We start from the raw sequence: 20,479 nt of genomic DNA, 5'->3' as shown, positions 1-20,479 counted from the left end.
TTTGCTGATCACATAAGTGTAATTCAATAAAAACAGTGCAAACAATGGTACATTTCTATTGCAGCATTATAGTTTGTTACTGCCTTTACAATGTGTTGCAACAAAAAAATTAGGCAAAGTTTTCCATATGTCAACAGTTGCATATGATTTAATCCTCATCCTATTTATGCACACTAATGGGTCTTATGTATTTGCTTTTACTGTTAAGCCTAAAAAGCTTAACCTCAAGTCAAGTGCAATTATTAATTGCTCACATTTCATCTTTGAAAAAAAAAATATATAAACAGGCAACAGACATAATAGACTGTATTCCTGGTATTAACTGTAGAAATAAAAGAGCTCATTCATATTAATAACAACTGTCCATCAGCATTATAGTCAGTTCTGGCACAGGACACAAGTGACAAAGTATGGATTTAAAAACAGTCACCAGTACCACCAATACCCTAAACAAACACTAGTTGCATAGATCTAAAAGAAAAACATTAGCTTGAGGTTAACACAAGAATGTGTGCCCAGCAGCTTCTCAATGTGGCATGATAAACCATCTCAAACAATCAGCATGGGAACACATATGCTGTCAAAGAAGGGGTGAGACAAAAGAGGTCAGAGGTTCTTCAAGGTTCTGTATGAGGGCGGCCTCTGATAAGTTTGACTGAATGGCTGGGAAGAGCAATCGTAGGACGGAGAGGTCAGCGGGACTCAATGATGTGAGCTTTAATGTCCACAAATAGAGGACGCAGGATGGGAACAATCTTTGACATCTTAATTAGCTTCAACATCTTACTCTTGAGCTCCTGACAGAAGGTCTTCAGAGGGTGTGGAACAGTTTCCACCATAACGTTCATCAAAAATGTTAATTATTGGAGCCAAGTTTTTAAATGTTGATTAGGTTTATAGTGTTCCATTAAAGAATGATTACCCACATTTAGAATGTAATTATAGTGCAAAGTGAGAATATATTGATTACAAATTTAAATCCGGGTATGAACTTTCGAGTGCTTAAAGCTCGTTTGTGTCACTTACAGAATCATCAGATGCTGATGCAGGCCATCCCTCCCACTGCTGATACCGGACGGGGATGTTGGTCAAGTCTGAAACGTTTCTCTTCACCTGAGAAAAAAAGTGAAGTCGGAGTTAGTTAAGCACTGAAAAACTCTAAAAATCAGTTAAAAAGACAAATCGCACCAATCCTTAACTAGAGGGATCATATTTGTCTTTACTTATTTGTGTAAAAAATAAAACAGCTGTTGTATGATTAGGATTAGGATATGTCTCTTTTAAATGCTTTAATACAGTAAATCAATGTTTTAGACTGTAAATATTCACAGCTATCCTCAATTAGGAGGCTTGTGGAAAAATTTGGGAGGAGGCGCAGAATGAAGAGGGGCACAAGTGAAAAGGATGGACGAGACGCACAAAAAAAAAAGAGAGACAACCAGTGTTAACAGCATTCCTCAGATGCCACAGCTAATTCCCAGCAACAACAACCCCACACTCTGAAATGAACAGTATTTCTCTTCCTCCATTCATGTGCAGTCGCTGTATCTACATCACCTGTTAACTTTTGTTGGTTTTAAACTGTTAGCGACCAGCAGCGCCTGTCCCCGCTGAGCGCCGCATTACACCCTCCAGTGGGTTGTTGGTTTAAAGCCCTAACGCCAGCCTAATGTGCGTCAGTTGAAGCTGATCAAAGGCTCGTCAGCGTCTGAATGCTGATGATGGTGGTGGATTTTAGAGCATTTGTTCAGCAGAATTCTGCCATTCAGGCCTGTGGGGCGGGACATTGACGCAGAAAAAACTATGTATTGTGGAGCAAAGATCCTTCCATAAACAGGACAAATTCTGTCTTTGTAAAATGCACTGAGGAGAGATGGATCCGTGAACATATTCAGGACTGCTGCTCACAGACGTGGAAACTTAAAAGAATGCTACAAACTACAAAGCTAGACCGAGGAAGACTCTGAAAAACACCAAACTGTAATAATTTGCTGGGCAAACTTTGTCTGGCTGCTTGGACATCATCATGATAATGTACTCTGCTCGTGAAAATACTGTATGCACTTGGCTGTGATGTAATTAAATCCAAATATTTTATTTATTTTTATTGAGAAGAGTAAATATTTTATCCAAGTTATCAGACTCTTAGAGAAATGATATTATATTTGTGCTGGGCCTCTCAGAGCAAAGCAATTTACAATACAAACAAGCAGGGAGAAGAAAAAAAAAACACTAAAAGAACAATGATAAATGAGTGGCACAGTCCATTCTTTGCTCCTCTCTTGTAAATCCCACATCACATAGCTCAGTGTCTTTCCTTATGAAGAGAAGCTTTGGCCAAGATAGCAGGCTGAGGTCAAAGCGGGTGGCCAGTGTTATTACAGAGTGTAATATCTATGTTTGACCAGCCAGACTACAGGGATTTGACTGACCGGCTGGCCAGCCGATGAATAAAGGGGGAAAAGGGAAGAAAGGAAAGGCATAAACACTAGTAATGAAGAAGCTGCAGTCAGAGGTTAAAGCAGCAGCAGAGAAACAACAAACTAACGCCCACCGCAGAGAGAGTGAAGGTGAGAGGTGGTGCGCGAGTGGAGCAGAGACAGACAGTGAAAGACATCTGGCAGAGAGGACAAGCTGATCCCACCGCAGAAAGAAAACAACTAAACAGCCGGTGTGCCCACCTGAAAACACACAGCTAGAATATGCATGAAGTCATTCAGTTGTCTCTTGACGCATGAAAAATATGGAACAATTAGGGGAATTTGATGAAACCATATGACGGCAAAGTGTAAAAAAAAAAGTATTTGGAACAAGAAAAATATATACACTCAAGAGCAGGTTGACACAAATCTAGTCTTAACTTCTCTTGGTAGATGCTTTTTGATACAACCTTCACACTGTCCAATGCTGCCCCCTGTCTACCGCAACGATCATGTGAGTGATTGTAACCAATTATACAATAAAATGTCATCCTCAACTATAAATTTTAAAAAAATTAATTGCCATTCTCAAATGACTATTACAAACTAGACATTAAACATGGAAGAACAATTAGAAAATCCTTAAATGTCACTGGGAGAAAGTAGAAATGGTGAAAGAATAGTGGCATAAGAAAGCTTTTTTTTTAAATGAAGAATGGACTCGCACATACAGAAGCTAAAAATATTTCTATCAACACCCAATAAATGCATATAGCCAATTTGTTTGTAGTAAAACATTTTTATATGAGATGGGTGTATGAGTCAATTATCTACATTAAGGAGACTGGCGGCGATGCTGAGCTGTTGGCCAATACGACTCACAGAAAATTAATGATCCAATCATTGTAAATGCCAATTGCCTATAATCCCTGTCTGGAAGCAAATCAAAGAGAAGGAAAGGTTTCTATTAAACAGTCACAAGCTTTCTCTCTCTTGTTCTTTCTCTTCATCTCCTCTAAGCACCAGATGCCTTTTTTCATTTTGTTTTTCATCCAGCTTTCTTTTTCTCAGTTCTATAGCCTCTGTCTACATTTGGTCTCTGTCTCCCAGATGCAGAGGAGCGATGGGGCCCAGGCCCAGCCCTGGTGGGTGTGTTGGGGGGTAGTCGATGAGAGAAATCCCCACGACGACTGGTCTAGTCACGGACAACCCAGGACCCAGCAGCCATCCCCTATTCTAACTCATACTTCCCTGGCAAACATTTGCTCTCCAGCTTAGCTTAGAAGCTAGCCAGCAACGTACCCCCAAACTCTTGTCTGGTTATGCCAATCAGAGGCTACACAGTCCTGAGTTCTAGAGGAGAAAAAAGGAGGAGGAATGCTGGGAGAAAAGGAGGGGTAAGGGTAGTTCCCCGAGAGCCAGAAGGCAAAGCAGGAACGTAAAGCCAAATAAAAAACAAAACAAACAAAAAAGACAAAACTCTATCCTAGTTCCTCTGCAAAAGCAAAACCCATCAGTTGGTCGAGATAAAGATGGAGTCCTTACGTGTAAGTGGACAAAGTTTGAGCAATGAGGCCGAACATGATGGTACTTATCTCTTACTTGTCTTATCCTCATCTCTTATCCTTGTATAACCGTCAGCGACGTGACTGCAGGTCACTACTTTTATTATTTTTCAGTCAGAACTGTCACAAACTAATATTTTCCTATTTACCATAAGCAAGTCAACTTCATTATGATTGACCTAAAATATTATCTAACTCCCTTTAATAAATACTTATACATTTGTGGCTGTCAACAGCACTTTTGAGACTGTCCCTACACGGTCAAAAGATTTGATATTTGCAGGTTCTAGGTCTCATTTTCACAGCAGGGAGCCTTCAGATGTCTAAAGACAAACATGTGCAAGGAAAAGACTGACATGGAGGCCTGTTTAAGCCCACATTGTCCCTTCTCCGTCCCCCATTGCCTCTTGCAACACCCCCACCAAGCTAACAGTTTTTTGCCTCTTTTCTGTGACCACAATTCCCCCCCTCCCACACCACAGGGGCCATTCCCCAGTGTTTGTAATCCCAGCAGAAACACTTAAGGTTCACAGTGGGTGCTCATCAAAACCATCTGCCTGAGAACAGAGTGAGGAAAAAAGATTTGACGAAGAAAGGGAAAAAATGGAGAGCGTGCGAGAGAAGGATGTCCAGGGAAGGCCGACCGCCTCCAGTTCAGATGCTAGCTCTACTAATCTGTTCAATTAGCACCATTACAAGCTCTGCTAGTACCAGTATGATCATTATTAATATAGTTCACCCGTACAGAGGACTCATGAATTCACTACAGTGACTGCAAATAAACAAGATCTTATTTCTTTAGAGTACATTGGAAGTCTTTAGTAAAACTAAATTGTAATTCTTTAGGTACAGCTGAAAAATATCAACACCTAAATCAAAGAAAAATGTTTCCACCTTGATATATTTGGTGAAAATTATTTAATTCTCAAGAAGTTTTCATGGCTCTCTATCTTCTACCCAAACCACTTTTAAATAGAGTATCCCTTTAGATAATCAGAGGAAAGACAGCTTTTAGGAACGTCTCAGTCCCACCTCTTTGTGTGGAGATCATTTCTTAAAATAGGACAGTGGGTTGTGTTTTATAAAATATGCACGACCCCTGCTCAGGTCTCTGCAGGTGGGGTTCAACCAGGGCAGCAAGGGGCAGTAATGCATGTTTGTCTAGTTTGAACTCACAAACACTAACACACATGCACAATAACTCTGCATAGATAAGCAAGCACACGCTCATTTTTTTCATGCTGCTTAACCTTTATTCAATTCTTAGGAATAACCAGTGCATAGAAAAGTATTCTGCCCTCACGAAGGGCCCAGGATGAGCAAAGATTAATATTTCATAGGCTGCCAAATCTACTGTTTAGTTTCAGATGAGAGATGTGAATAGACTTTTCTAGTGCTCCTGCATGCCTTGATCAAACAATGTTCAGTCATTTAAAGTGCCTCTCTCTCTCTCTCTCTTCTCAAGAGCTCTGCAAAAATGAAGGGAGAGGGGAAAAAGACACAGGGTAAGGGGAGTGGGAAGAAAAAGAGGGGGCTGTACACGACCGCAGCTGTTAGAGTAATTATGTGCTCTGAAATGTGATCATTTGTGATGAATAATGAATCGATGGCTGAGATAGACTAGCAATGTTTGGCAAATAGAAGGAAAGCTGTGTTTTGCCGAAATGAGAATCAGGTACAATAATATTTTGTAGGTAAGAGCCTGTGGGTGCATTACAGAGACGTTCTTTGTGTGTTTGAGCATACCAAGAGACTCTCTTATGTCTTTTACCATCTGTATCTAAATGCTAATCTGGTGTCTTACCTCCTGTATGGTCCTGGAGCCAGGAAAGTTGAGGTTGTAGTCCCTCTGAGCCTCACGGTGGCTAATGACCAGTAAGAAGTTCTGGTTTAGGGACTCTTGAAGTGCACTAAATGAAAGGAGAAGAAATGAAAACTGTAGTACCCGTAATAGGAATTAACACTCATTAAAAAAAATATTGGAGACTACATAGAATAATGATGCAAAGAAAAAGTAAGAAACATCTCTGAGTCAAGGATAAGGCAAGCTGAGACTTGTCAATATGTGGTAGCCTGCTGGCCCACAGCGAAGTGGGTGCCTCCTCGAGGGGCTAGTCACCCACTTTAGGGGTTGTGTCTTAACAAGCCTGCTCAGAGTGATGTGCAACTGAGCAGGCTTTCACAACTATGACCACCTGCACAGTAACAGCATGGAGCCCATCAGTCTGCAATATGGCCAACAGACACTTTTAAAAAGCAAACCCCCCGAGAACCTTTAGTAATTACGTACAGAATCAAAAAGATGCCTCAAAACCTGATTTTACTGTAAAAAAAAACCCACTAAAATAGAATTAAATAAACTTAACACCTTCAAATGATTTGGTGAGGTTACAGCTAAATAAAAATGACTGCGCATTTACTCTGGCAAATAGACGCAGAACTTCAGCAAACTTATAAAATGTTCTTATTTTCTGAAAGCATCAACACCTCCCTGTTGTAAATGAAGTCAGTGTCAGTCAACAAAGTCAAAAACTGCCACAACAGTTGTCAGATAGCAACATCTTAAAAATACCAAAGGAGCCAACTGTACAATAAACTGAGCCAGAGACCCTTTGATGATGTAGTTAGAGGGTCATAATGTTGCTAATGTGCTCCTCCTTGTGCATGCTACAATTGTTTCTCTCCAACTTCATTTTGCTTAGAGAATCTTTTTGCCAGTTTCAATAATAAAAGTAAAGGACACAGAAGAGAAGGTGGGGGGGGGGTTCAACTTTTGGAAGCTTCATTTACAATAAGCTGTGAGGTTAAGTAGCGTTTTGAGCAAACGCTCTTGTCTGTGAGGGTGAATAGCAATGGGAGGCTTAAAGGCCGAAACAGGCACTTAATCAGGGCTCAGAAACCAAGGAGAGGAGGAAGAGTTGAGGGAAAGCGAGGGATAAGGGAATTAATATGTAGCACACACATTAATTATGCAATCACACCCTTAATCTGTGCAGATCTGGACGAGCTTATGTTAACAGAAGCTCAAATTTACTGTAATGACAGCATATTTACATTGACTAAAACTACGAAATCAATATGTAAATGTAATGTTTGTTGTAGCTAACTGGAGAAGATTGGAAATGTGTGGAGTGCGAAGAACGAATGCATAATATAGGGGCTGAGCAGAAGGGTGAAAATGATGGGTGTGTGTTTGAGAAAGAGAGGAGAAATGGAAGGGGTAGGGACACATAAATAAGGATCTAGCTAATATCATGATTATGTTTGGACACGGTCCCGAGCTGCTGCTGGCAGGCAGCTAAACTCCTAAATAGGCAGAGATGGAGGGTAAACTGAGTGGAAGTGTTACTCTGTCCTTCCAAGCAAAGAAGGAACATCTCATCAGTCATTTATGGCAGACTGATAAAACCTTTGTTGCACACGTAGGAAGTTTTCTTCAAGATTTACTTTGAAAAATCAGCTCTATGATCATGCTCAGTAGAATATAGCTATTTAAAATATCAAATCCATCCTGTGGGAAAATAAATAAAATCTCTGTCATTCATAATGAGTCATTTCATGTTATTTGCCATCTGTCTAAAGAGGCCTGCTGGTTCGTACATAAACAGAATAAGCATGTTTCAAGCCCAGTATTCCTTTGTCTGGGCTGCTTTTACCCCTGATGCTCTTAAAGCTGCCGTCTTGACTGAAGCAGGCCCGTCAGGCAGAGCAGGGTTGAAAGACCAATGTGTCTGTGTTTGCCTCTGCCATCAGAGGTCTTTTCCTTACTCATTCAGTGACATCTAGGTCGCCCTTCAACATCTGTGGAGGCACTTGACAGGTCATGAGGGTGCAGAGAGGAAAATGCCATTTAACTTTATGGACAGCCAAAACTGAGCATTCTGCGAGGGGAGAAGAGCAGGCTAAACAGATTGGCTTCATTCTGAAGTAAGCTCGTCGCCTCAGCGACGACTCCCCATGGCACAGAGCAGACTCTAGACCTTATTAAACTAGTATTGCCAGACACCGAGATGCACATGCATGCACACAATGTGACGTGTGCTTGAATAACAAAAATACGCATATACAGGTGCTGGTCATAAAATTAGAATATCATGAAAAAGTTGATTTATTTCAGTAATTCCATTCTAAAAGTGAAACTTGTATATTATATTCATTCGTTACACACAGACTGATATTTTTGAAATGTTTATTTCTTTTAATGTTGATGATTATAACTGACAACTAATAAAAAACCCAAATTCAGTATCTCAGAAAATTAGAATATTGTGAAAAGGTTCAGTGTTGAAAACACCTGGTGCCACACTCTCATCAGCTAATTAACTCAAAACACCAGCAATTGTTTTCTTTTTTTTTTTTTTTTTTAACCTTTATTTATACACAGTTATGCAAAGGCCTTTAAATGGTCTCTCAGTCTAGTTCTGTACACTACACAATCATGGGGAAGACTGCTGACTTGACAGTTGTCCAAAAGACGACCACTGACATCTTGCACAAGGAGGGCAAGACACAAAAGGTCATTGCTAAAGAGGCTGGCTGTTCACAGAGCTCTGTGTCCAAGCACATCAATAGAGATGCTAAGGGAAGGAAACGATGTGGTAGGAAAAAAAGTGTACAAGCAATAGGGATAACTGCACCCTGGAGAGGATGGTGAACTAAAACCCATTCCAAAATGTGGGGGAGATTCACAATGAGTGGAACACAGCTGGAGTCAGTGCTTCAAGAACCACCACGCACAGACGTATGCAAGACACGGGTTTCAGCTGTCACATTCCTTGTGTCAAGCCACTCTTGAACAAGAGCCAGCGTCAGAAGCATCTTGCCTGATATAAAGACAAAAGGGACTGGACTGCTGCTGAGTGGTCCAAAGTGATGTTCTTTGAAAGTAAATTTTGCATTTCCTTTGGAAATAAAGGTCGCAGAGTCTGGAGGAAGAGAGGAGAGGCACAGAATCCACGTTGTTTGAGGTCCAGTGTCAAGTTTCCACAGTCAGTGATGGTTTGGGGTGCAATGTCATCTGCTGCTGTTGATCCACTGTGTTTTCTGAGGTCTAAGGTCAACGCAACCGTCTACCAGGAAGTTTTAGAGCACTTCATGCTTCCTGTTGCTTACCAACTTTATGGAGATGCAGATTTCATTTTCCAACAGGACTTGGCACCTGCACACAGTGCCAAAGCTACCAGTACCTTGTTTAAGGACAATGTTCTTAATTGGCCAGCAAACTCTCCCGACCTTAACCCCATAAAAAATCTATGAGGTATTATGAAGATGAAGATGTAACACACCAGACCCAACAATTCAGAGGAGCTGAAGGCCACTATCAGAGCAACCTGGGCTCTCATAATACCTGAGCAGAGCCACAGACTGATCGACTCCATGCCACGCTGCATTGCTGCAGTAATCCAGGCAAAAGGAGCCCCAACTAAGTATTGAGTGCTGTACATGCTCATACTTTTCATGTTCATATTTTTCAGTTGGCCAACATTTATAAAAATCCTTTTTGTTTATTGGTCTTAAGTAATATTCAAATTTTCTGAGATATTGAATTTGGGGTTTTCATTAGTTGTCAGTTATAATCATCAACATTAAAAGAAATAAGCATTTGAAATATATCAGTCTGTGTGTAATGAATGAATATAATATACAAGTTTCACTTTTTGAATCGAATTACTGAAATAAATCAACTTTTTCATATTATTCTAATTTTATGACAAGCACCTATAAACGTTCAAACACATTCTCCCAGACCTCTCACTGATATGTCTTGGCTGCTGCAAGGTATGCTTTAATGGTTCAGAACAGTTGAAATCACACAGACCAAGAGAGTACACGCTGATGGTTGTGTCTAAGGAGAGGGGTCATGAAGCACACACAAGGCCTGCTTACCTCCTCCACACTTTGCATCCACAACAAAACATAAAAATGCGAAAACACTCAGGCTCTGCTTTGCTTTGGTCTGCCATAATGTCCAAAAGTTAATTAGAAATGCAAATTCTTGGATCCTTTCCATCAAGGTTGTTTTGCTAACCAGCTAGCTGTCTCACTAACGCTCTATGCATCTTGGATAGTTCAGGTGAGTGAACAAAAGGCTACCACAAAAAAAGAAGGGAAAAACACAGACATAAAAACTAATGAAACCTCTTTTTGTGCAATTTTAAACTTCTTTGAGAGTTCAAATTAAAATAACCTTTCATTGGCAAACATGCCTGCTGCGAGCTGGAGTGGAGAATAAACAAGAAAGGAAACAGGCTCCACTGAAATATTCATCAGGCCTTCATCATTTATGCAGGAGATTAGCTCCTCCTCAACACTCTCTTGTGTTCACAGAGAGTCATCAGTATAGCCTTCTTCAGGCCATGCTCTTGCGCTGCAGTACTACCTGCACATCACATCGCTAACTAAATAACTACCTGAGACGGATTGCTCAGAGGAAAATCTCCCAAAGCCTCTAGATTTATTTCTAATCAAACAAAACAACCCAGGAGAAGTTTGCTCAGTGTGAACCATAATGACAGTGCAGCACCATATAATCAGTCAATTTAATTTAGGTGTATACCTCCTGAGCCCAGCTTTATAAAGTAATTGCCAGATATAAATATCATTATTTTGTGTATTTTAACTCTGCAACATTTTGAGGCAAATCAAGATTAAAAATAAATTAGAAACATGTCTAGTTTTAACTTGAATTTTAATAATTCTAAATAAAATGTGGTACATTTTCAGAAGCATCTATTTTTTTACCTTAAAAATGTGTCATTTAAAGATTTAACATCATTTGTAACAAAAGCACAGGTAAAATCAGGATTAATAGTGCAAGTTTTTTTTTAAGAGTTTTCGTTTCACAACTTAAAAAAAACAATAGATATATAGATAAAAAACAAAGACACTTTCTTTAAGGGATATTTATAAAATGTAATTATACTTTCTCTGTTTTTTTTTATTTTATTATAGTGTATTATGTAACTATCCTAAAGATTTAAATAGGCTCCTGGTAAGCACTGTTATAGAAATAAAAGAGCGTACAAAAGGAAAGCGTTTGGAAAACCTTTTTAAATTAGTTTAATGACAGAAAATATACAAATTAGGCCAGACAACATTTAGAAATTATATTTAAATAGATTTACTAACAATTACCATGATTAAGCATTAAACTTATAGAAATACAGATAAAAAAAAAGAAGGTAAATCAGGTTTTTGACCTAATGTGTACCTGGACAGTTCTGCAATTATCTTAGTTCTTAATAAGAGGGAAAGAATTAACTGGATAATCTGACGACACGTTGCTGGACCATTAAAGGTCTTTACATCAGTAGGGTCTACAGTATAAAGTTTTTTAATAAGGCCAACAGTAATCTTGTTTAATGTTTGTAATAAAAAATAATGTGCAAGACAGACCCAACTTCAAGTACAACAGAAGAAAACACCAAAAACTATAAAAACAAGTTACTATAATTTATAGTCAGCATTTGAAGAGCATATTAGTGATTATTATTTATGGCAGGAATTTTAAGCAACATAAAACAGCAATAAATATCAGCTAATTCTGTTTATCACAACACAGTAGTGCACTGAGTTGTTGCAGCACTAATAACGTGCCTCCCTACCAGCCTGTGCAGACAGCGAGCACCGTCCACAGCAACAAATCTGCAGACAGTGCAAACTAATTGTGTGCATACTGTGGATTTATGGTGTGAGCACAGTTTATTTTTACTCCAAGCTAACAGCTTGCTTGGTCTCTCTACGGGAGGTTCTGCTCCTCTCATTTTCTGTCACCTATCCTCTTCCTGTATGACAGCAGGGTCACCATATACAACACAGATGCACACTAACACACACGCTCATACAAGAAAATACATGCACACAGAGGCCCACCCGGCCCTTTCAGCTCCAACTGTCCGCCACCAAAATAGCTGACGCAGAATAATGAGTTCTTGACACCCAAAATGATATCGATAACACTAGGAAAAATGGCAACGGTGCTGCTAAAAAGACACAGCAGTTAGTGTGAGAGTGAAAAGATGTGGAGAGCAGGGGAGGGAAGACTGGGGAGATGAGGGCCATTAGCTGCCAACACAATATAACTACCACTTAGCCTAACTAGCAGGCAAAGAGGCAAACTGCCAAATGACTTACACATGGTTTCTGATGACATGAGGATGGCTGTTTGGATGAGAGCTACACAACAATTTTTATTATAATCCAATGTTAAACTGAACAGAACACAAACACTGTCAAAACAAAACTGTTCTCATCGTTTTCGTTAAAACTGGAAATCACAGCTTCCTTAAACAAAACCGTATTCTCAGTCACTTACAATGACGACCGACAAGATTTTTAATGAATGCAAATTGAATTTGAAATATTTTAATACTGAAAAACTTTGACAATATATTTTTGTTCGAAAACATTCTTGTTGTTATTAGTATAATTTACGGACTCACAAAACATGAGCTCAACCCCCTCAAACCTATCGGACTAAAAACATGCTGCAAGCAAAAAGATTTTCGCGGCCTTTTTGGTCTAACATCAGTCCAAAAAAATAAGACGAATTATTCAACTATTAAAAACAATTGTAATTTAAAAAAAAAAAAAAAGTTATTTTTTTTATAATGTTTACCACATACTGATAAAAAAAAAGCTGGCATATGTTTAGTGTTTAGCTGCCACCTCTGGCTGGATTAATGCTGTGGCTTTACACTTAGCTGGCTGACCTTTTACAGAGAAAGGCTGCTAATACTGTTATGCATCCAGTAAAATGACAGCAGCAATTTCTGGGTGGATAAAACCTGGCTTGAGCACTGACAAAGTGTTCTCTGCAAATCTCCTCTGTTAGCAGGCATTATTAATAAAATGGCAGACTTATGTAATTTAGAAACTAGTAAAAAAACAGGTATTTGTGGACATTTTATGTAACATTTAAAGATTAAATTGTGAGACAACGTCCAGCGAAAAATAAAAAAGTTATATGGCAACTATACAGAAAGGAGGAAATTAAATTATTATTTACATAAACAAAAACTGTGGCAGCAAATGCTTCTTTTTTTAAATGTCACAGTGAAAGTGAAGAATAAATGTGCAAAAGCAGATTAAATGTATCATAATAGATCAACGGCGATATTTGCTTATTTCTGAAGGCTTTATTCATGAACATAGATCTCCACCTGGTGATCAATAATATGTATTGCATGTAAATCTACCACTTATTTCATCTTTTATGTGCACCAGCATTAAAAGATAGTTTACGAATAAATTATAGAAAAAAGAAATGGCCAGTAAGGCAGTTTGAGTATAGATACCTGTTTTTGCTGGTGCTGGCAGTAGGTGTGATGTCTGGAGTCAGGACATACAGGCTGTTGTTCTTGGGCAAGTGTAAAGATCTCAGCACCGTCTGATTACACAAACACACAAAGGAAAAACACTATTAATTTTAAATAACTTATCTTTGTGGAGACTTTGAGCTCAACACAGTGTGGACACAAAAATGCTTATGCTAACGTACTATTTTAAAACAACCTTGTGGAATATAAACAGAATAACTGGTTTGATGTAATATTTTTTCTTTATCGTTGTTTTTACCTTGCTAAAAATACAGCCTAAAAACTCACACTATCAGTGACATCCCCGCTCTTCCATCCCTTCAGCTGCATTTTGGATGCTGGAATGCCAAGCTCTGTCTGAAGGAATTCTTTGATTTCTCCTGTGAGTTTAATTAGAAAAAAAAATTAATAAACAAAGTCTGAATCACATGAACACATGAACAGACTAAAATCATTCTGCAAAATTATTAGACTTGCTTCCATTTATCTCCAATAAACCATCTAACAAAACAGACAAATATTTTAAAGTATTTTTCACTGTTTTGATCTGATTTTGCTGGGGCTAAATCCTACCAAATGTTTCCATTAACCAATCAGCTGCATTTCAAAGAGCATTACATTAGTAGATTCAACTGCAATCTTTCATATCAAAAATTGTTTTGAATGCACATAAATGCTGAAAAATACCTTGATCATTACAGCCCAAATATACAAAACAACTAGGGCAAAGAATGTTTCAGTGTTGTGTTCTCTCTAAGAGAAACCATAGTACATGTATTTGTTTCTGAGTGGGTGGTGCTCACTAATTGTGCTGCTTTCTTCAAGCACGAGCTCCACAGAGCGTTGCCGGTACTCCACCATGAAGTTTAGCATCCGTGACTGGCGCTCTACAATGTGTCGGGAGGGGTTAATTGGACAAAACACTGAAGCCGAGGACGGCAGAGGAGAAGACGATGGAGATGATGAAGAGGGGGGAGGAACTGCACTTCCAGCTGCTGCGTCTGCGTCGCCTGCTTCAGAGTGGCTGTGGGGTCCGTGCATGGTGGCCTGGCTCGCCTCACTAGAAAAGCCACTGCTCAGAGAGAAAAGTGGGTTCACTATTTGTAGATCCTTCATATTATACAAAAACAGCACACTTTATCAAACACAGTTTTTCACAATTGCTAAAACACAAAACCCAATTCTCTAAACCAAATGACCAGATCCCTAAACGCATTTAAAAAAACGAGTCCGTTTGCCAAAACCATGAACACATTTTCTCAAAATGTCATCCTCCTTATCTCATAACACCAAACACATTTTGTCTTACTAAAACACAAGTTGCAAAAAACAAAAATGAACACACCTGCCTTCACTCATTAAACAACAACTCAAAATTGAAGACACTTGTTGCAACTGATATGACCACATCTATAAAGGCCAGTTCAGACTGCACAGTTTGCTGAAGGCTCCAAACTACCACAATGGACAGAGACAGAGGAAGAGGAGTTTGAGTCAGAGGAGGGAGAGGAGCAGGTCAAAGAGGAGGGGGGCAAGGACGGGGGCAAGAAGGGAGAGCAGCAAGACGATCACGCACCATCATTAGGGATGAGATGAGTGCAACAGTCGTTGACCATGTTAATGACTGAAGCAGGACAAAGAGTCAGTCCGAGCTTGAGTAGGTTCTCAGTGGTCACCATTACATACAGTAGGTGTTCAGAGGTTACAACAGGTACTGTAATGCAGTGCTGGTCACTACAGTAATAGTGGAGTAGGCTTCATCTCATTATCCCTGCTGTACAAATCGATTGTGAAACATGCCCATTGATGTTTCTATTGAATGCATGTTTTTTTTTCTAGAGTGCATGCACAATTCAGTACTGTAAAATGTATGTTTGTTTCTCTAGAGTTAAAAGAATGCCATGTGGAGGTGGGTTGCCATATTTACTCTGGCGCAAGAAGCCCTCATGTAGCTATGGTCCGGGAGAACAACGCAATCAGACTCTGTGAAATTAAGGAGAGGGACATTGCTTACAATGTCAAATTTGAGAACAATGACAATGCCAGCTTGACCACCATAGACAGAATTCACCAGCACCAACAGGTGCACGTGAAGCAGACCTATAGGGTACCCTTTGCACACAACCAGGTCGAATCAAAGACCTACGTTACGAGTAAGTGCAAGCAAGTATACATCCATGTACACAGTTCAAAGTACAGTGGGCACACATACCGTGCTGCTCAGTGGCCTACAGTACTACTGTGCAATACTGTACTAGTGTATTGACTGTAGTTATGAACACCTGAAAACACTTCATTTTCACAGAGGATTTTCCGGTTGGACTCTATGGACAGACCTCGTGAGTAGATTTCCTGGATGAGGCTGGCTTCAACCTCATGAAACGAAGGAGACGAGGCCGTAACATCACTGGCCAAAAAGCTATGGTTTATGTTCCTGGCCAACGTGGGGGTAACGTCACTCTTTGTGCTGCCATGTGTTCTGAGGAGCTTTTCCACCGGCATGCTGTCCTCAGCTCATTCAATACTGAACGCACCAACCAGATCAGAGGGTGGCTCAGTATCAACCAGCAATTTCTGAATGTCTCTCTGTCACCCTACTCAACTTTCCTAAACCCCAAAGAGGAGTTTTTCTCGTCATGGAGGTAGAAGGTCTATGACCGTCAACCTTACACCAGAGAGAATCAGGGCTATGGACCTGGCTTGTGATGACGTGGCTGTGGAGGCATTTCAAGGCTGGATCCAGCATGCCAGGGCATTTTTCCCACATTGCCTAGAGAGGGACAGTATTGTCTGCGATGTCGATGAGGTCCTGTGGCCGAAAACGTGATTTTGCCCAACAATTGTGGTGGGTGTGTGTGGGGTGTAGCTCCATAATAAAAAAAAAGAACATCACACCCTGAAAAAAGTGTTTTCAGTTCTTTTGTTGTAGTGTGAATGATGTGTAGTAATGTCAACAATTTTATTGAATATGAGCAACTGTTTTGGTGTGAAAGTTTGGGTTTTATGAAGAAAATCTGAGGTTGTGTATGTAGCGTGAGAAGTGTTTTTCATTTGGAGTTTTGGGAAAACGGAGGAAGGTTTTGTGACGTGTTTAAGCAATAGTGGGGGCCGAGATGGTGTAGACTGTAGAGGTAGGGCAGCCAACTTGGGACCAGAAAGTCACAGGCTCAACTCCCCACCATGCCCGCATGTTGTGGTGTCCTTGAGCAAGACACCTAATCCCTAATTGCTCCCCAGATGGTTACATAGCTGCCCATTGCTCCACCTGGGTGTATCTCACGTGTGATGAGTTAAATGCAGAGAACCAATTTTGTCATTGTATAGAAACATACTACGATGACAACACATTGCACTTTACTATAGTGAAAAACTGTAAGAATAGTTATTTTAAAAATAACCCATTTCTATTTTTTCTGATGTCTGCATAGAGTTCCAAATTTTTCTTTGCTGTCTTAAAAGAACCATGGTTTATACATTGCCTGGCCAAAAATAAAGTTGCCACCTGGATTTAACTAAGCAAATAGGTACGAGCCTCAGGGCACATCAAGGTAAGCGAATGCATGCCGTAGTCAAAGCTAAAGGTGGTCCAACGAAATATTAGCGTGTGACCTTTTTTTTTTTTTTTTTTGGTGGTGACTGTTTTGGGGGCCAGAAAGTGTACAACACAGCGCAACTTGTGTCTGGCTGTATTTTTGTCACGAAGGACAGAGTTTGCTCATTGCTGGTCAAAGCATATGCAGCAAACATCTTGGAAAATTGAAAAACTTCTAGCATTTAAACAGCCTTTTTTCCCTCTCGTCCTTAACTGTAACAAGGTCACTGTCCCAAGTCGTACTTTGACCACCACAAAACAAACATGCTGGAATGACGGGAGGAAGACCATGAACACAATACAAACACATTTTACACAAACACACGTTTTACTTCTCAGTAAAGCCGTCAGATTTTGGGTTACTGTAATTCCTAAAAGCTGCTTCACCATATCTGTCCTGCAAATCCACAGCACTGTGCAAAATACTTGAGCTATCCCTGATATGATTTTGATGTTCAAAATGTTTCTATTTTTCTTGATGAATACTTTTCCAGTATTTTTGAAGGTCTTTTAAAATTTTTCCATTTTATTCCTCATCAGTTCAATCTCATTTGAACCTACTCCGTGTTAAAGGAGTTACTTTTGTTTATTAAGCCAACTAATGTTGGTCTAATGATCATTTGAAGAAAACGGACACCTACACTCAAATGCTAGTATTGTGTCTACACACAAACGGCTTGGCAAAAAAAAAAAAAAACTGTTCTTATAAAAACTTTGCGTTTTCTTGTCAGCAATCTGTCCCAAAATCTAAATTTGTTCACATTCCAAAAAAACTCCCACCAACAACTGATTGGTGATTTCCAAAGAGCTACTTGTCAAAAATATAACATAGCAGATCCAACAGCTGAAGGGCAATGTTTTGTTTGTGTATTGAGTTAGGTCTTTGCAACTTTTCAGTTTTAAGGACATTCATTTCAGATATTGTTTATCCCCAAGACTTGTTCTTATGTTGAGAACTATCTAGACTTAAAATTTTAACAAGATCCTGCAAAAAATGTCAAGAAATGTCACTTTTTAACTCTTTGGGAATCACCTTGTTGATGCGCAACTATTTTACATTTTATCAACTCAACAGTGGACTTAAGAATCACGGGGTATTTGTACATTTGCTCTATTTTACAGTAAATATGTTGCAAATTGAATCATTACCTTTGCAAGATTCCATTTTCCTGTGGTATCACACCATTGATGGCTGCCTGTGGTGAAAACAGAAATAAACTCAGCCATAATCAGTAATGCCACGGTATTGTTCATGTATTGTAACAATTACCAAATCTGTGCAGTGCACAGAGCTCAGCCTGCACCTAAAGAATAAAATCATTCACATGACACCACACGGAACACGCACCGACACTCAAACATTTTGTTTCGAAGAGGCAGAGAGACAACACAAATAATCATTGTCTTCTCATAAGGGCAAGGAAAAGTTGAGATTTGCTGACTTTTTTTTTTAACAAACTGTGTGCCACAAAAGTAACAACTGGAATATTCTGAACAAAAAGAAATGAAAAGAGAAATACAACCACTGTCAGCTTTGCAGCGAGCTTTTGTTTCGGTGGACAACTGATTGACTCTCTCTGGAACAGTTACTATTCTACGCTGCATTACAAGCAACATAAGGTTTGTACATGTATTAGTAAACTCAAATATAATATTCTGTTTTGATCAAAAGCAACCAGAACAAAATAAAACAAAATGTATTACATTAAAAAATAATAAACTAACAGTTCACACATACATACATACATATATACATGTATATTAAATCCTAAACTTTCAATGAAGTAATAATATTTATAGCAGATTGTTTTGTTTAATTGCCATCAGTTATGTATACATTCAGCAGAACGTAGTCCTCCTCACACTTCACCATGTTGTATCATCACTACAGGCACTCAGTGGGCCCTTTGCATAGTTTACAATCAGTGAACCTGAACTATCTTTGTTATTTCTAGGGATGCAGTTTTCTGGATGATCACCGATCTCTAAAAAGCCTGACCTGCTGATTCTGATTTTGGCCGATACCCATTTTGTTCTATACCCTCAATTTTCCAATCTTATTTTATTGAAAAACATACCCTTGAACAATATCATAGAAACAATACAAACTTGTTTTAACTGGCCATGAGGTAGTGCTCTGAAATATAAATGAAGTTTAGACAATTGTTGCTAAAACTACAAAAAAAACGGTAAAATCGGTTTCTCGTGTATCGGCCGATCGCCAATCACACAAAATTAAGGAAATCGGGGACTCAGCGGGCCGATTTATCGGTGCATGCCCTAGTTATTTTGCTTGTTTTAAATCTGTAAAATTCAAGTTTCAAACTAAAAATTATGAAGGCAGGTTTAAGTTTTTAGTCTTCTTGTTAACAAGCTGGCTCACAGTTTCTGTCTTCACACAACTTGAACAGAGGCATTATTTTTGTCAATAATAAATCACACTGCAATAAAAAAAACAAGTGTCAAACTTATAAAAGCAACAATATGAATGTAGAAATGGATTCAGGTTTAAGCTGCATAACATTCCATATTTTAAGAATAGGTGAACTTATTTTATTATTGTTCAGGAGATAAACGTAAAATGTATCTTATTTTCATAAACAGGACAGAATACTTTTAGGTTTATGTTTTCCATTTCAACAAAAAATAGCAGGTGCATTTATCTTTGTTTTAGTTTAGAAAATACAAGTTTACAGTGACATATGAAGAAAGCAGATAAGAAAAGACTTAATCAGGTTGCAGCAGCTACTAGAAGGCTGGTGTATCGGCAGCAACACACACCAGGTATTTATCATGAGTACACTTCACAAAAACGTTGACTTAAAAGGAAAGTGTTTTTAATTAATAATCACTGCCTGAGTAGTGGACATTTGAACTAACTGAAGATTCAGTCTGCATACCTACCATGAAAATAAGTATCAGAGAAAATGTTAATGAAATAGTAGCTTGATTTCTACCAATTTTGCATTTTGAATATTTCTAAATCATGAAAGTTTGCCTAAAATAAAAACTCTCTCTGCTTTTATGGAATAAAAAAAGGCAATGAAACAAAATAAGCAATTTCATCCACAAATTCAAAAAGTTACAAAGGACATTTGGACAAAAGAGGATTAAGCACTTCCTGTTCTACAAACCCATTCCCTACAGAAATACTGCTAACATTTTAGTTAACATTTTCATTCAATTGTAGCATATATTTTACCTTCATATAGTTTATTATTACACCAACAAGCAGATTTGCCTTTTAATAAAATGAAAACCTATTGCAGGAGAACTGCAAGTCATCAGATTCACAGCTGCAGTGTCCCCACTGTCTGTCCAGCTGCTGAGCTCCTGCCAGCATGAATCTATTTATAGACGGAGCCCTTCCAGTACGTACTTCACGTTAAGGGGCTCGCCATGAATAAACACGAGCACGACAAGATACATTACTCCTCACCATCGTTGAACACAACATTCACTTCGCCACACCTCTCAGGACACTGGTTTTTCTCTCACTGAGATCCCATGTCCTCCTGACTCAAAAGAGGACTACTTGATGTCAGTTGTTAAAAACAAAAAAAATAAAAATTTGGCAAAACTAGA

General features: G+C 38.9%; 1 protein-coding gene across 1 annotated transcript in view; it reads right to left on the bottom strand.

Moving 5' to 3' along the window:
- faf1 (Fas (TNFRSF6) associated factor 1) overlaps positions 1-20,479 on the bottom strand; it is a 64,870-nt gene that overhangs the window by 41,449 nt on the left and 2,942 nt on the right. Inside the window, exons 3-8 of the mRNA XM_037698098.1 lie at positions 18,044-18,090; positions 14,106-14,374; positions 13,591-13,682; positions 13,282-13,373; positions 5,790-5,895; positions 1,027-1,113 (exon numbers count right to left, since the gene is read on the bottom strand). Of these exons, the coding sequence (XP_037554026.1) occupies positions 1,027-1,113; positions 5,790-5,895; positions 13,282-13,373; positions 13,591-13,682; positions 14,106-14,374; positions 18,044-18,090 (693 nt within the window). The remainder of the gene's footprint in view (positions 1-1,026; positions 1,114-5,789; positions 5,896-13,281; positions 13,374-13,590; positions 13,683-14,105; positions 14,375-18,043; positions 18,091-20,479) is intronic.

Source organism: Nematolebias whitei, chromosome 3 (assembly GCF_014905685.2).
Source record: "Nematolebias whitei isolate Nwh7 chromosome 3, NemWhi1, whole genome shotgun sequence".
NCBI lineage: Eukaryota > Metazoa > Chordata > Actinopteri > Cyprinodontiformes > Rivulidae > Nematolebias > Nematolebias whitei.
The sequence above is the reverse complement of the archived record's forward strand: the minus strand, read 5'-3'. Positions and strand labels throughout refer to the sequence as shown.